The sequence below is a fragment of the Beta vulgaris genome, chromosome 3 (genome assembly GCF_026745355.1).
Source record: "Beta vulgaris subsp. vulgaris cultivar EL10 chromosome 3, EL10.2, whole genome shotgun sequence".
Lineage (NCBI taxonomy): Eukaryota > Viridiplantae > Streptophyta > Magnoliopsida > Caryophyllales > Amaranthaceae > Beta > Beta vulgaris.
In genome coordinates, this window is record NC_079204.1 from 54,103,570 (window position 1) to 54,121,266 (window position 17,697).

The 17,697-nt window shown below is 34.0% G+C and overlaps 2 protein-coding genes across 2 annotated transcripts; both read right to left on the minus strand.

The window, feature by feature from the left end:
• Positions 1 to 5,182: 5,182 nt before the first annotated feature.
• LOC125495427 (7-deoxyloganetin glucosyltransferase-like) lies at positions 5,183 to 8,249 on the minus strand. Its single transcript, XM_048639968.2, has 2 exons — positions 7,622 to 8,249; positions 5,183 to 6,327 (listed from the first exon to the last, which is right to left on the minus strand). Exons 1-2 carry the CDS (start codon positions 8,154 to 8,156, stop codon positions 5,381 to 5,383), a joined length of 1,482 nt encoding a protein of 493 aa, XP_048495925.1. The 5' UTR covers positions 8,157 to 8,249; the 3' UTR covers positions 5,183 to 5,380.
• A 5,129-nt stretch (positions 8,250 to 13,378) lies between these two features.
• On the minus strand, positions 13,379 to 16,392 carry LOC130589334 (7-deoxyloganetin glucosyltransferase-like). The gene is made up of 2 exons (XM_048639969.2): positions 15,592 to 16,392; positions 13,379 to 14,414 (listed from the first exon to the last, which is right to left on the minus strand). Exons 1-2 carry the CDS (start codon positions 16,118 to 16,120, stop codon positions 13,468 to 13,470), a joined length of 1,476 nt encoding a protein of 491 aa, XP_048495926.1. The 5' UTR covers positions 16,121 to 16,392; the 3' UTR covers positions 13,379 to 13,467.
• Between the last annotated feature and the right edge of the window lie 1,305 nt (positions 16,393 to 17,697).

Genomic DNA, 17,697 nt, shown 5'->3' on the forward strand with positions numbered 1-17,697 from the left:
ATGGATTGAAGCAATCAGGGCGTATGTGGTATAATCGCCTCAGTGAGTACTTTTAAGTGAAGGCTATAAGAATGACCCTATCAGTCCATGCATTTTTATAAAGAAATTTGGGGCAGGATTGTAATAATTGCAGTGTAGTTGATGATTTAAATATTATTGGGACCCTGAAGAGATTTCACACACAGTGGAATATTTGAAGAAAGAATTTGAGATGAAAGATCTTGGAAAGACAAAATTTTGCTTGGGGCTACAAGATTGAGCATCTAAAGAATGGAACCTTGTGCATCAAAACATATACGAAAAGGTGTTAAAAAGGTTTTATTTGGATCAAGCACATCCGTTGAGTAGCCCAATGGTTGTAAGATCACTGATGTTGATAAAGACCCATTCCGTCCTCGAGAAATCAATGAAGAAATCCTTGGTCCTGAAGTACCATACTTAAGTGCAATAGGGGCATTGATGTATCTTGCTAGCCATACGAGACCTGACATATCATTTCCTGTGAACTTGCTAGCAAGGTTTAGCTCATGTCCAACTCGAAGGCATTGGAATGGAATAAAACATGTACTTCGTTACCTCCAAGGAACAAAAGTATGGGTTTATTCTTTTCCAACCAACCCAAAGAAGACTTAATTGGTTTTGCAGATGCAGGGTATTTGTCTGATCCCCATAATGCTCGATCACAAACAGGATATGTGTTCACAAGTGGTGGTACTGCCATTTCTTGGCGTTCCATGAAGCAAACCATTGCAGCCACTTCTTCCAACCATGCAGAGATTTTAGCTATCCACGAAGCTAGTCGTGAATGTGTATGGTTAAGGTCCGTAATTCAACATATAGAGAAGATTGTGGCATATCTATAGGGAAAGAAGCTTCAACAGTTATGTATGAGGATAATGCAGCATGCATTGCACAGCTCAAGGAAGGATACATCAAGGGTGATAGAAAAAACACATTTTACCAAAATTTTTCTTCACCTGAACTGCAGAAGAATGGTGATGTACAGGTTCTACAGATTCGTTCAAGTGAAAATTTTGGCAGACCTATTCACCAAGGCACTTCCCACCGCTACTTTCAAGAAATTAGTTTACCGTATTGGATTACGTCGTCTCAAAGATCTCAAGTTATGTAATCATGAGGGGGAGTAGATGCGCGCTGCACTCTTTTTCCCTTAACCATGTTGTTTTCCCACTGGGTTTTCCTGGTAAGGTTTTTTATGAGGCAGCATCTTACGCCTTAGAAAATATTTTATTTTAAGAGAGAATTTTTATTTTGTATAATGGACATCCAAGGGGGAGTGTTATGAAATATAATAATGGATGCCCATTATACCCCGTTAATATATCCGGGATATTCTAGGGTTTTGTTCTCCAAGCAACACCTAACTATTGTATTGTATATATATACCGGACTACATGGAATAAGATATACAAGACGATTCTCTCTTCTATATTCTCTCTTCAGTTTATTTACAACAGTTAAGAATATTTGGTGAAATCTCTGTTTTAATTATTCTAACTTTTAAACTTCTCTAAAACTTTATAACTTTATGATCTTTCTTTAATTTCTCTCTGCTTTTTCTGAATCTTTATTTATTTATTTTTCTTAGCTTATAACTTTACGTGTAATGAAGGATTTTCAATATATTGAAACTTATTTGAATTTATTGAAACTGGATCATTAGAATTTATCATAACTAATTTGATCTTATAAGACCTGATATTATTGACTATATATATTTAAAAAAATCGACTATATCATACAAAAACTGACTGTATCAGAAAATCAAATATATCATACGAATTTATTGAGCTTATTAGAATTTAGGATCTATATGATATCAAATTTTTTTGAATAATAACTTAACAAATGCCTCTATTTTTATATCAATATGTATGTCATTGATGACTTTTTTTTATAACAATCTGTCAAGCACCCATATTTAGGCCCTGTTTGGCACTAGCGTTTGAGGTAGCGGTTAGCGGTTGGACAAGATTGAAACACTACTTAAGAAAATTATGAGTGTTTGGTAAGGTAGTGGTTGTACTAGCGGGTAGCAATTGGAGTAGATTACGAGTAGCGGTTGTGGAACGTTACTACAAGTAACGTTTGAGGTTTAGAGGTAGCGGTCTACCAAATAAACCCTTCACAATAGCATAATTAGAATTATTAACCAATGTTTTTTTATCTTTTACAATTCCAACAGCTAATTTTGCCAAACACTTCTAATTAAACAACTAATTTAATTGCTGACCGCTGACAGCTACTGGTAGACAGCTAGCAGAGCTACAACTACTACAACCGCTAACAGCTACTAGAACCGCTAGTTTTGCCAAACATGCCCTTAGAGTTTTGATATATGTATAAATGTTGAATAAACATTCAAGATTTCAATAAGAGTATTTCTGTAATTTAAAGCGATATGATAAGTAATATAGTGATTAATGTACTTATCTGCTCCTAAATTTTTCAATACTTCCCTTTTGTAATAGCTTTTTAATTAATAACTGGACTGAAAATACACCCACACATCGGACCACTTACGCACACTAAACAACTTCTGCTCTTCTTTAATTTGATATAAATATTCACACAATACTCGACTTCCAACTATCTTCTAAATCTCTATAAGAAAGGCAACTGTTGAAATAATTTTTTAAGGTTGGGTTGTAATTTTCAACCCGTTTCTTTAAGTTAACAGGTCAGGTTGAGTCAAGGGGTTCTCAACCCGTTAGCCCGCCAACCCAACCTGATCTTGACTCAACCAGACCCATAACCACCCTAATTTTCATACTTGCCTATACATGGTTTTAAACATCCATATCTTGAATTATAAATATGTAAAATTGTAAAAAATTAATATTAAAATACTAATAATAATAATAATAATAATAATAATAATAATAAAAAAATTAAAATGAACGAGTTGTGTTAGTGTTAAGGTTTGTTGACCCATTTAACATTATTAGTTATGGGTTTTTGCCCAAATACTCTCGAGTAATTTTCTTTATAACTAATTACCTTTCAACCTTTTCAAATTAGCAAAATTAGCTTCAACACCCTGAATATAGTGTGGGTGCACCAAACAGCCCCAACTACGGCTTATAGCCGTAACATCCTAAAGTACAGACCTAGGTATAGTCCGTGCCATAAATGAAGTCAGTGTCCAGAATTCTCACCGGATTCTCTCCCTTTCTTTTTTAACCCCAATTTTTTTTCACTTAAAAACAAGACGCGTGCCTTCACTTTCTCCTTCCTCAACTGAACAAAAAAGACTTTCTTCCCCAAATTCTCTCTTACTTCCCCAAATTCCCTATTTCTTCCCAAATGAACCCTAAATTCTGAAAGAGTGCGTGAAATCCGCATAATAACAATGAGCTCAGCTTCATCTTCAAGTTTCAAGAATAATTCAAATACCAATTTAGGTAATGTAAGGTTTACAATCGACATTGATTGCCTGCAGTAGTCCAAATTACTTGAAAGTAAGTTCAACCACAATCAAAGAAAACGCTTCTATGTCTGCTTAATATCTAGCACTCAACTTGTAGCCGGTGAGAATTTTGATCACCGACCTCATTTATGGTAAGGACTGCACCTAGCAGGTTTGTACTTTGGGGTGTTATGGCTATAAGTCGTAGTTTTGGTGCACCCGCGCTATAGTTCATGGTATTGAGGCCAATTTTGCCTTTAAATCACAATATACTCTCCACTTTCTTTAAAATTATCCGTATGTCCTTAATGACTAACAAATATTATTTTTCTAGTTAATAATCCCTATTGTCAAACCCTAATTAATTCCTACTTGAGTCATTTACCCTAATGACCACCATTAAAACACATTATTTACAAAAACAAAAAAGATAGCTATGGTCTTATGGATGAAGATAGAGAAAAAAGGGTCATATAAGGTGTTTTAGTGCTTGGTTGTCAATTAAGGTATATAGATCATATAAGGGTTAAACAAAATTTAGTAACAGAGGTAGGAAATAATCACTCCAAAAAAGTTAAGGGCGTTAGTCATTATGGGAATATAGTAAATTTTCTAAAAAAATTGAGGGGTATATAATAAATTTTAAAATGTTTAAGGATATTTGGTGGAAAAACAAATTTAAATTAGTTAAGAATATTTGGTGAAATCTCTGTTTTAATTATTCTAACTTTTAAACTTCTCTAAAACTTTATAACTTTATGATCTTTCTTTAATTTCTCTCTGCTTTTTCTGAATCTTTATTTATTTATTTTTCTTAGCTTATAACTTTACGTGTAATGAAGGATTTTCAATATATTGAAACTTATTTGAATTTATTGAAACTGGATCATTAGAATTTATCATAACTAATTTGATCTTATAAGACCTGATATTATTGACTATATATATTTAAAAAATCGACTATATCATACAAAAACTGACTGTATCAGAAATTCAAATATATCATACGAATTTATTGAGCTTATTAGAATTTAGGATCTATATGATATCAAATTTTTTTGAATAATAACTTAACAAATGCCTCTATTTTTATATCAATATGTATGTCATTGATGACTTTTTTTTATAACAATCTGTCAAGCACCCATATTTAGGCCCTGTTTGGCACTAGCGTTTGAGGTAGCGGTTAGCGTTGGACAAGATTGAAACACTACTTAAGAAAATGATGAGTGTTTGGTAAGGTAGTGGTTGTACTAGCGGGTAGCAATTGGAGTAGATTACGAGTAGCGGTTGTGGAACGTTACTACAAGTAACGTTTGAGGTTTAGAGGTAGCGGTCTACCAAATAAACCCTTCACAATAGCATAATTAGAATTATTAACCAATGTTTTTTATCTTTTACAATTCCAACAGCTAATTTTGCCAAACACTTCTAATTAAACAACTAATTTAATTGCTGACCGCTGACAGCTACTGGTAGACAGCTAGCAGAGCTACAACTACTACAACCGCTAACAGCTACTAGAACCGCTAGTTTTGCCAAACATGCCCTTAGAGTTTTGATATATGTATAAATGTTGAATAAACATTCAAGATTTCAATAAGAGTATTTCTGTAATTTAAAGCGATATGATAAGTAATATAGTGATTAATGTACTTACTCTGCTCCTAAATTTTTCAATACTTCCCTTTTGTAATAGCTTTTTAATTAATAACTGGACTGAAAATACACCCACACATCGGACCACTTACGCACACTAAACAACTTCTGCTCTTCTTTAATTTGATATAAATATTCACACAATACTCGACTTCCAACTATCTTCTAAATCTCTATAAGAAAGGCAACTGTTGAAATAATTTTTTGAGCAAAGGAAGCACAATGTATTTAGATACTACACATCTCTTATTAAAAGTGTAAAATCTCACTAATGAAGTACAGAAGCTATAGCTATGAAACAATATGATCGTTTGAAAGCAACACGTTATTCACTATGCTATCTAAATTAGCATATGAAGACCCATGCGAGTCTATAGCTGCTTCTTTGGCCAATTTTCTCCACTCTATGGCTCTCTTCTTCATATCTTTCCCCTTGTTTCCTTCCATCAACTCAATTATCATCCTTTCAATTTGATCTCTTTTTGTGGCTTCACTCATATCTATACCAAGGCCTAAATAATTGCAACAATACCAACCATTGGTACCTTGCTCAGCAAAAAATGGCCAACAAATCATCGGAACTCCTTTACTTATACTCTCGATCATCGAATTCCACCCACAATGAGTCACGAACCCTCCTATAGATGAATGACCTAACACCTTTTCTTGGTCGCACCAACTTAACAATATTCCTCTTTCCTTGATCTCGTCCTCAAATTCAATAGGAAGAGGTTTAGACCCACCAATAGATAGATTAGATCTTACAACCCAAATGAACTTTTGATGGCTATTTGCAAGACCCCATGCAAGTTCAACTAGTTGTTCTTGCGTTAACATTGCAAGTGTCCCAAAACTTACATATAATACTGAGTTGGGCTCTTGAGAATCAAGCCATTTAATGTAGCCAATATCTTCCTCACACGAAAGAGTGAGTCGTCCAATATTGTCATCTTTTGGTATGTTGTTTACTAATAAATTAAGTGGTCCAATTGGGTAGATGTTAGGTGAGAAAGATGAGAGTTCCCTTAGAACATTTTGTTCCAAAGTGTCAAATGTGTTAATTAAAACTGCTTGTGATTTGAGAGCTCTATATTCACTTGACATCACAAAATTCATCATCTTATCATTTGGATCCATTGTTCTTATAGATGTTGGCATGTCTTTCAAGCGAATTCCCTTCAAACTTGGTATCCAATCAATGGCCATGTTAAGATAACCATTTGTGAGGCAACTTGAGTCTGCAAAAAAGTAAAGATTTTTTTCTTTTTAATAACTTGAGCCCACAAAAAACAGTTAGCAACAAAGATTTGGATCAATCATGGAGTATGAATTTATGATACTAGTCCTATATGCACGCGATGAGTGCAAAAACAAATAAAAAAGTCAATTGCATACTAATATATACGAAAAATTATTCATAAAGTTCATTTTATATCTTTCTTGTGTTTTCTAAAAGCCAATAAATCAATGATGATGTCATAAAGTTCATTGTATATTTTTCTTCTGTTTTCATGGTATTCGGTTTCAAGTTCTAAACCTATACCACATTGGTTTCATTCGTGATTCCAAACCCATACCATTATATGAAATAAACGCCCCCTAAGAGTTTCCATTATCTTTTAAGATCGCTTTTTTTTTTCCTAACTCCCGTTTTTCTAGTTATTAGAGTGACAAAATACCAAAATATTAATCTAATTCTTCTACAAAACATTCCATAGTAAACTATATTTGGACCCATACCTTGTTTTTAACGCCTAGACCGAAATCCAACCCAAATCCAATGAGTATCAAGATTCAAGAACCAAACCCTTACAAGTCAACCGAGTATGAGTCGGGTTCTGGGTCCATTCTCATTCCAAGTCTTGTACAATTTTTGTCATTTACCAGCCATTTATATTTGTTTTTATAAACTAGTGTAGATTAGCTGTTTAGTTTCTCTATTTGAGGGAAAAGGGAAGGGATTAATTAATACAAATGCTAGAATTAGGAGCGATTTTGAGAATTTGACCTTCAAATAAAACGAAATTTAGTTAATAATCTTGGAAAATTGTGACATCTTTTTTCAAAAACCTTATAATACTTTTAAGGAGTAATTAACAAGAAATTGAGTTAGTGAGACTCTGTTTTCTTAGACTGAACTGAAATAAATCAAAATTGTAAAAGAAAACTAATTGAATTGAACCAAATTGAACCGAATCAAACCGAATATGTCTGAACTGAACTTAATTGTTATTAATTAAATCCAAAATAAAATAGCCTAAACAGAACGTAAACTTCCCGTCTTCCCAAGTCCACTTTGTTCTATGTTTTAGATTGCACCAATTTTAGAAGGCAAAAGCTAACGGACGCTCCGGAAATGCTAGATAAGAAATATATTGTTCTACTTAAAATATCGACCAAGAATAAATATACTTTTTATAATTTTTATTTATCGGTAATTAAACTCATTAATGGTTGAAAATATACATTGACAAGCGTGAAAGTCAAACTGTTGCAAGTAAAAAGAAACAGACGAAGTATTACTCTACGCACCTTGGAGGGGAATAATGCCTTTGTCAAGCAGCTGACGAGTTTGCAAGTAACCCATCATTCCACAAGCCCCACTCGTCTCCAACGACACCGCCGGAATCCCCATTTCTTCAGCCACATCGAGGGTGAACTTCGACATGCCAACATCAGTAACCATGCATGTCACCGGTGGCAGCTGCGGCAGCTCAGTAGACGGCAAATCTTGATTGCATTCCTTACTACCAAGTTTTAAGAGAAGCTCCTTAAGTGGAGCTTCTAAAAGATTATCCAATATGGCATTCATGACGGATATGTTATCTTTCGGGTCGTCAACGCAGTCGGGTATGGACTCAAATCTGAAGATGGGTGAATCAGAATTACAAGAAGAAGATGAAGAATTAGCTTGGTGAGAATGAAAGAGTGTTTGGTGGTGGTAATGAGTGTTAATGAAAGTAACGTAAAAATCGAATTTGAAATGTAGGAGTTTAGCCAATTTTAGCATTGGTCTTATATGACCTTGTGCTGGCATTGGGATACAAACTACATGATTTTTTCTCATCTTAGATATGTAGTTAACTCTTTGAACTTTGTTTTGTTTCTCCAATTGTTCAATAATAACAACTAGAACATATTACATTTATATATTCTTATAATAATTGGCATATGCTATGGAAATGAGCAAGGAATCATTGCATACAGATCTAACTACTTTTAATTAAATTAATAAAAAGTTGTGGCCGTCGAAAATTGAAACGTGCATAAATTTATAATTTAATATTTTTGATGAAATAGTGGAGTGTCCAGAATTTGTCTATTATAAGAACTATCTTTGGACTTTGATTCTTTTCCCATCGGAAAGTTACAGTGGTTGAGTAACTTCATTTTTAAATAATAAATAGTCGACCTCATTCATTGGCAGAAGTTAAAACGACAATAGAACGTATGTGGGAAATCTTTCACCCATGCTAGCTAGTGCGCTGTGGCCTGTGTGGAGTTTTCCATAGAGAACTCAAGTTGCTAACACGGTGCAGCTCAGCCAATTCTCATGCTATTTTTTTTTGGGTTGCTAAATGCAACTTTCATTTACCATGTGCAACCCATCTAAATTCCAAAATTACCCTTATTCACTCACAACTCATTTCTCCCTCTTCCTCTCCTCTCTCATCACCCTCTTCCTCTTCGAAGAAATCGGGTTCACGAAATTTCACAAATTCGTCCACCATTATACCCCAAATTCGTTTCCAAGCTCTTTAATCTTTTCGAAAATGTTGGAAAATTGATAAATTACTAGATCTTATACACATTTCGGGTTCAATATCAAGCGAATAAGTTTTTTGAATTTCGTCTAACTTTCTTTCAGAATTTCAAAGGGAATACTGGTATTTCGTGCAAGGTGCACGAAACGGATCCAATTGTTTCGTGCAGATTGCACGAAACAGAATCATCTGTTTCGTTTAGTCCACACGAAACAGAATCAATTGTTTCGTGTAATCTACACGAAACGGAATCATCTGTTTCGTGTAGTCTACACGAAACAAACATTACGAAAAAAAATTTACAACTTGAATCTGTGAAAAAAATTCACAACCTGCATCATAATTACGAAAAAAAATTTACAACTTACATCAGATTGAAATTCGGTTGGGCCAAAATTATGGTCCATTGAATATCAAATTAAAATTTGTAGATCTTCGATGAAGTTTTTTATATCTAACAGTTAGAGATCATGTAAAAAAAATACCAACTACGATTTTGTCCACCACTTAGAAAGGAGGAGGTGGATGGGATTCGAACCCGTAACCTTTATGTCACACTGGCTCTAATACTATGTTAAATGACCAACTTAACCAAAAGTTTAACCTGATAGTTGGAGTTCCAAAAAACCAATATAAGAATATACTGTTTTCGTAGCTCATATGAAAAAAAAACATGGTTGATAAACGCAGCCTCACTTTACTAACGCAGCTTTAAAAAAACCCTAAAAAACCCTTATTATCATATTCTTTCTAAAAAACCCTTTTTCTCTCTAAAAATATTCTCTCCTCATCTCTAACTGTTAGATATAAAAAACTTCATCGAAGATCTACAAATTTTAATTTGATATTCAATGGACCATAATTTTGACCCAACCGAATTTCAATCTGATGTAAGTTGTGAATTTTTTTTCGTAATTATGATGCAGGTTGTGAATTTTTTTCACAGATTCAAGTTGTAAATTTTTTTTCGTAATGTTTGCTTCTTCTAAATGAAAGTTGCATTTAGCAACCCCCTTTTTTTAACAGATAAGAAGAATTCATCTAGATTGTTCTCGGCTTCACGCACAGCCAGGGTCCCCATGAAGAGGGCCATCCGCCATTATAAGCCATACACCCCGAACCTCCCTCCTTCCATAAATCTCAAGCAAATGCTTGAAAGTAGAAATTGACCCTAAACCTTGACCTTGCTAAGGAAAATGGGAAAACTTAACACTTGACCTAACCCGGCCCCAATTTCTAAACTTTAGTGGGTGTATAGTAGTCGCCAAACATGAGAGTAGTCTTAGTCTCGGAGTATTTGTTTGTTTTTAGTTGTAATATAACATATTTTCCCTCACCTTATCTAATTTAAACTATTTCCTTTTTGAAATATTATTAACTATTCTAAACTTATAAACTTCTCTCAATTTTATTTTCAACTTTTTAAATTTTCCCTAATTTCTCTGTGCTTAATTTAAACTTTTTCGGACTTTTAGTGAACTTTTGACGCTTTTTTTTCTATTCATTTATATATATTTTTTTAGATTTTCTTAATTTTTCTGAAAGTAAGTTGGAGTGAGCCAAACCTTACTTGAGATGATAAAATACTCTTTCTATTTGTTATTCTAGTATGAACACTTGATTAACTACAAGAGGAGGTGAATTGTAGCTGTATGGAATTTTAAAGTAATTTGCAGAATTAAAAATAACTTGAAAGAAATGGGATAGTTGACACATAAGTTTAACTTACAAGAAAAACTTCCTAGGTCCAATAGGAAGAAAAACCTTGACCACAAGAGATTTTGACTCAATACTTCTCCTATTAGAATAGGTCAAATGACACTTTACACAACCTATTACTAGACCTCACTCTATTCCTTTAGGAACTTGTTCCCAGTCACTCACTTCCCCCAGAACTAGTGACACTCTATTGACTTCTGTACTTTTTTCGATCACTAAGTGTAAAACTCACAAAATATTACAATGATTTGCAACTAAAAACTTTCTAAGTAATTTTGCTTTTTGAATGCTAGAAAGTTATACTTCCTCCATTTTTTATTATATGTTACACTTTCCTTAAATTACATGTTTCAAAAAAGATGTTACACTTTTTTTATTTCCTAAATTGGAAAGTTTTATGCTGCAAAATTACTCACTTACCCTTACTTATAACAATTAATCAAAATTAAACTAACTTAATTTAACCTCATTATATACTAATCTAAATTAATTAAACCCCCTCCCTCTCTTCCACCACCCCTCCCCTACCACCTCAGCTGCCCAATCTCTTCTCCCATCTCGCAGCCCCCTTCCCCACCACAGCAACCCCACCCATGCAAAACCTCCCCCACCACCCCCACCCACCGAAAGCCACGCCATCTTCGCGCAAAACCACATCGGTCCTCATTTTCGGCGGCAGAGATGGGGTTTTCGAGGCTGGAGTAGGGTTTTCGGCGGTAGAGGTGGGGTTTTGCGAGGCTGTGGTGGGGTTTTTGCCATGTGGTTAGGGTTTTCGGGTGGGTGTGTAGGGATTTCGGCGGGTGGGGTAGGGTTTTGGGTGGCTGGGTGGGGATTTTGGCGGGTGGGGTGGGGTTTTTGGGTGGCTGGGTGGGGATTTCGGGTGGCTGGATGGGGATTTCGGTGGATGGTGGGGTGGTGGTGGGAGTTCACATGGGCGGGGGTGGGGAAGGAGGCTGGGCTGCCGGGGTGGTGGTGGGGGGAACCAAGTTGGGGTCCCTCTTTTCTCTCTCCTCCCTTCCCTTAATCCCCTACCCTTATTGTCTCCTAATCACTCCTTCAATTTTTGCCTAGGGAACCTAAATTTTCAAAAGTGTAACATCTAATAAAAAACGGAGGAAGTATCTATTCTCGAACACCAATTCCTCTTTAAATAACTGCTGCAGATTTGTGTGTTTCAACTGAACTTCCCATGATTTCCTTCATGGTAGATTTTAGGACTTCATGGACCATGATCTTACCCCATATCTCCCACGATTTCAGTGACCGAAGATGTGGGATAATCCACTAGCCGTTAATGGAAATGCCCAGCAAGTAGTTGGCGAGTTTCATGCATCACTTCCCTCATTTGTAGCCATGTTTTATTCAACCTATTTCGCACAACAAACTCTAGTAACTTAAGAATCTTTTTATTCAAAAGATTCTAAGTTACTCGATGCATCAAACATACCATATCATAAAATTGATCAGATATCTTGATTAGATTAAAACTCATTAATCTTTCTTCACAAGATAAAATATAAATAGGCATGTAAGAATTAAGAAGATAATATTTTTGAGATAATATATATTTTTATTATACAAACTACTAATCATTTGTCATCATCAAAATAGTGGATACAACACTATTTATTTATTGATTTATTTATTCATTCTTGTAACTTTACTTTTTAGGATTTTCGGTGTATTAAAACTTATATGAATTTATTGATATTTAGTGGAACTTTTTTTTTTTGACGAGCTATATTTAGTGGAACTTATTACAATTTATTATAACGAATCTTATCTTATGAGACAATAGGCATGTAAGAATTAAGAAGATAATATTTTTGAGATAATATATATTTTTATTATACAAACTACTAATCATTTGTCATCATCAAAATAGTGGATACAACACTATTTATTTATTTATTCATTCTTGTAACTTTACTTTTAAGGATTTTCGGCGTATTAAAACTTATATGAATTTATTGATATTTAGTGGAACATTTTTTTTTTGACGAGCTATATTTAGTGGAACTTATTACAATTTATTATAACTAATCATATCTTATGAGACTTAATTTTATATTTTTTAAGACAAGAAAATTCCCTTAACATTATAGTGTTTCAAAAGATCTTACTAAAATGGTAGCTTGAAAAAAGTTATTTTCAGGGTTGAGCAAAATAAAAAAGTTGGCAAAAATATACAGGTCTAAATCAAGTATATATACAACTAAATTCAGGAATGAGGTACAAAGAGAATTCACTAGTAAGTTACATCTTTAAGCATTCATATGGTGGACTATTCTCTTCTTTAATCTCACTGACAAACCATTCTTCATCCTTAGTGTTAATGACAACAAATAATCAGGACGCTTCTCTTTTTCTAACACATCCACATCATATTGTTCTACCATACTAGCCACTATAGATTTCATTTGAATATAAGCCATTTCCTTACCCAAACAAACCCTTGGCCCAGCATGAAAAATTGGGTACCTAAGTGGACTATTAGGTTTATAAACCTCATTTTCCAACCACCTCTCAGGCTTAAATTCATAGCAATCTTCCCCCCAAATATCCTCCATCCGCCCCATTGCATATATATGGTACATAACAAACCAACCATTCTTAACTCTCGTCCCATCTGGTAAAATATCATCTTTCAAACATGCCTTTGTATCTACAGGTACTGGTGGATATAATCGTAACGATTAAGAGATCATTGCATGCAAATAATGCATCTCTTGTAACTCCTCATAGTCATATGTTAATCCTACCATTTTCTTGCTTCGAACACGGATCATATCAATTTCAGCTCGGATTTTCTCAACAACATTCGGATTTAGCGACAATAACCAAAATAACCAACTTAAACCTGTAGACGTATAGATAGCCAATTCAAATAGCTAGCTATGGAACAATATGATCGTTTGAAAGCAACACGTTATTCACTACGCTCTCTAAATTAGCATATGAAGACCCATGCAAATTCAGAGCTGCTTCTTTGGCCAATTTTCTCCACTCTATGGCTCTCTTCTTCATATCCTTCCCCTTATTTCCTTCCATCAACTCTTTTATCATCCTTTCAATTTGATCTCTTTTTGTGGATTCACTCATATCTATACCAAGGCCTAAATAATTGCAACAATACCAACCATTGGTACCTTGCTCAGCAAATAATGGCCAGCAAATCATCGGAACTCCATTGCTTATACTCTCGATCATTGAGTTCCACCCACAATGAGTCACGAACCCTCCTATAGATGAATGACCTAACACCTTTTCTTGGTCACACCAACTTAGCAATATGCCCCTTTCCTTGATCTCTTCCTCAAATTCAAGAGGAAGAGGTTTAGACCCACCAATAGATAGATTAAATCTTACAACCCAAATGAACTTTTGATGGCTATTTGCAAGACCCCATGCAAGTTCAACTAGATGTTCTTGCGTTAACATTGCAAGTGTACCAAAATTTACATACAAAACTGAGTTAGGCTCTTGTGATTCAAGCCATTGGATGTATTCAATATTTTCCTCACATGAAGTAGTGGGTTCAATGATGTTATCATCTTTTGGTATGTGGTTTACTAATAAATTAAGTGGTCCAATTGGGTAGATGTTAGGTGAGAAAGATGAGAGTTCGTTTAGAACATCTTGTTCCAAAGTGTCAAATGTGTTAATTAAAATTGCTTGTGATTTGAGAGCTATATATTCACTTGACATCACATGATTCATCAACTTATCATTTTGGTCTATTGTTCTTATAAACGTTGGCATGTCTTTCAAGCGTATTCCCTTCAAACTTGGTATCCAATCAATGGCCATGTCAAGATAACCATTTGTGAGGTAACTTGAGTCTGCAAAGAAAGTAAATTTGTTTATATATATAACTTAAGTGTAAGTCTAGTACATACTCTCTCCGTCCCAATTTAGTTGCTACATTTTGACAGTAGGCACTATTCACGTTATAACTTTGACTATATTTTATTCCATATACATAAGAAAAAACATAGTCATGTTGGATCTTGTTTGATTCGTCCCCATTTGTATTTCCAAATATATAATTTTTATAATTTTTTAATATATGTAACTCAAGATATTAGTATTTGAAGTTGCATCTTGTAAACTGTGATAAAGCAAATGTAGCAACTAAATTGGAACAGAGGAAGTATATAAAGATCGAGAGTTATGGATCATGGAGTATAATATTACAATCTCTGGCGGGAATAAGAAGTGTATCTTTTCAAATTTGTAAGGTGGTGATTAAATTTGTTCCTCGATTTCAAGAGTCTTGAACAATCTCTGTCGCCAATCATATGTTAATATTTGTTGTTAAAAATTAGTTTAAATTAGCTTTTTTTTTTTTCTTTCTTTGAGGAAAATAAAAGGAAGGCTTTCGTTGATTATGAATCATATATAAACATTTTAATTAGGACTTGAAAATTTGACCTTCATATTGGGTTGGTTTTTGGTTAATAGTCCTATAAAATTGTGACAATTTTTCCAAAAATCTTAAAATACATAATATCTTAAAAAGTAATTAATTGGAGATAGAGTGAGCAATTTAAAGGTAAACCTTCATTTTTCCTATATGTTAGATTGATTTTTTTTTAATATCAACCAAGAATATATTTATACTTTATTTCTTTTAAATTTACACAGTTAATAAAAATATTTGATCATTTTATATATATCTTCAATCACGCACAAGTAAAAATTATAAAAAGCTACTCCCTCCGTCCCAATATATAGTTCCCATTATTTTATTTTGCACAGTCTCCAAGACGTACCTTTAACCTATGATATCTTCTATTTCTTATTAGTAAAAAATATAAAAAGTTGATATTTCAAATTTATATATTGAGACGAATCTAACAAGACCACTCATGAATATGTTTTTTTGTATACATTAGTAAGAATATTTGGTCAAAGTTTTTAAAATTTGACTCCCAAAATAGAATTGAGAACTATATTTTGGGAAGGAGGGAGTAATATATATTGGAACTTTATGTTGGGAGATTAAGTGTACCCTACCTCGGAGGGGAATAATGCCTTTGTCAAGGAGTTGACGAGTTTGCAAGTAACCCATCATTCCACAAGCCCCACTCGTCTCCAATGACACCGCCGGAATCCCCATTTCTTCAGCCACGTCAAGGGTGTACTTCGACATGCCAACATCAGTAACCATGCATGTCACTGGTGGCAGCCGCGGCGGTTCAGTAGGGGACAAATCTTGATTGCATTCCTTACTACAAAGTTTCAAGAGCAGCTCCTTAAGTGGAGCTTCCAAAAGATCATCCAAAAATGAGTTTAAGACAGACATGATATCTTTTGGATCGTCGCCGCAGTCGGGTATGGATTCAAATCTGAAGATGGGTGAATTACAAGAAGAAGATGAAGAATTAGCTTGATGAGAATGAAAGAGTGTTTGGTGGTGGTAACGAGTGTTAATGAAAGTAACGTAAAAACCAAAATTGAAATGTAGGAGTTTAGCCAATTTTAGCATTGGTCTTATATGACCTTGTGCTGGCATTGGGATACAAACTACATGGTTTTTTCTCATCTTAGATACGCAGTTAACTCTTTGAACTTTGTTTTGTTTCTCCAATTATGTAATAATTGACTATAACGTGAAAAGATTTAAGATGGAGAGTGGCATATTGCTATGGAAATGGGTAAGGAATAATAATCAGTGCATACAGAGACTTTATATAAAAAAAAGTCATCCCTTTAGTTAGAACTAACTACTTTTAGCCCCTCAAAAAAAAAAACTAACTACTTTCAATTTAATTAACAAAAAGTTGTGGCCGTCCAAAATTGAACCGTGCATAAAAAGTTGTGGGCTGTGGCCGTCCAGAATTTGTCTATTATAAGAACTAGGGGCGGATCTTAAGTGGGGCGGATAGGAGCCTGACCCCATGACTATGTAATAAAATTAAACAATTACATTTCATCACATGAATTAATGCTAGCACAATGGTTGAGATGAAAGCACTTAAGTACTACAAAAAAGTTTAGGTTGGAGGTTCGAACCTTGTCACTTAGATTTGTAAGTTTTTTTTGTTTACTAAAGTTTCTTCTCTCATCATATTAAGTGCTTTTGTTTTAAGTTTATCTCTATTTTTGTGTTTCAAAGTTTGTTCTCTCTTTATTTTAAGTGTCTTTCTTTTCTTTTACGGTTTTTTCACTGTTGTTACTATTTTTTTTTTCAAAAAAAAAACAAAGCTTATGTTTCTCCCATTGTAATTGGTACTTTTTTCCTCAAAACATTCCTAACAATCATTCCTAGATTTGCGGTCTTTTTTGTTTCCTAAAGTTTCTTCTCTCATCATATTTAGTGTTTTTCTTTTAAGTTTATCTTTATTTTTGTGTTTCAAAGTTTGCTTAAAATTTGAATGGGTACAATTGAGATTTAGAATAATTACATTAGCTACAACTTCTTTGCGGTCATTAATAATAGTATATTAAATTTTGGTGTACTCTTATCAGCGTTTTTATTCATCAAAAATTTATCTACTTGACCCTTATTAAATAGTTGGTCAAGATCCACCATTGATTAAGAACTATCTTTGATTCTTTTCCCATCGGAAAAATTACAGTGGTTGAGCAACTTCATTTTTAAATAGTCGACCTCATTCATTGAATCATTGGTAAAAGTTAAAACGACAAAATAACGTATGTGGGAAATCTTTCACCCATGCTAGCTAGTGCGATGTGTTGAATTTTCCATAGAGAACTCAAGTAGCTAAAGCAGTACAACTCCGCCAATTCCCAATTCCCAATTCCCAATTCCCATGTTGGTTTTTTATAGAGTATAAAACTATTTGTGGAACTCCAACCATTAAGTTAAACTTTTGGTTGAGTTGGTCTTTTAACATAATATTAGAGCCAATGTGATATAAAGGTCACGAGTTCGAATCTCATCCACCACTTCCTTTCTAAGTGGAATATTTAGCGTATTTAATGCCAGGTATGAGGGAGGCATAAAGTACTAAACTATTCCTGCGACTCCAACCATCAGTTTAAGCTTTTGGTCGAGTTGGACCTTTGACATTTTTTTACGTTAACAATTTCAAAATCATAGTTTGTATTTTTTTTTTAACAAATAAGAAGAATTCATCTAGACTGTTCTCGGCTTCT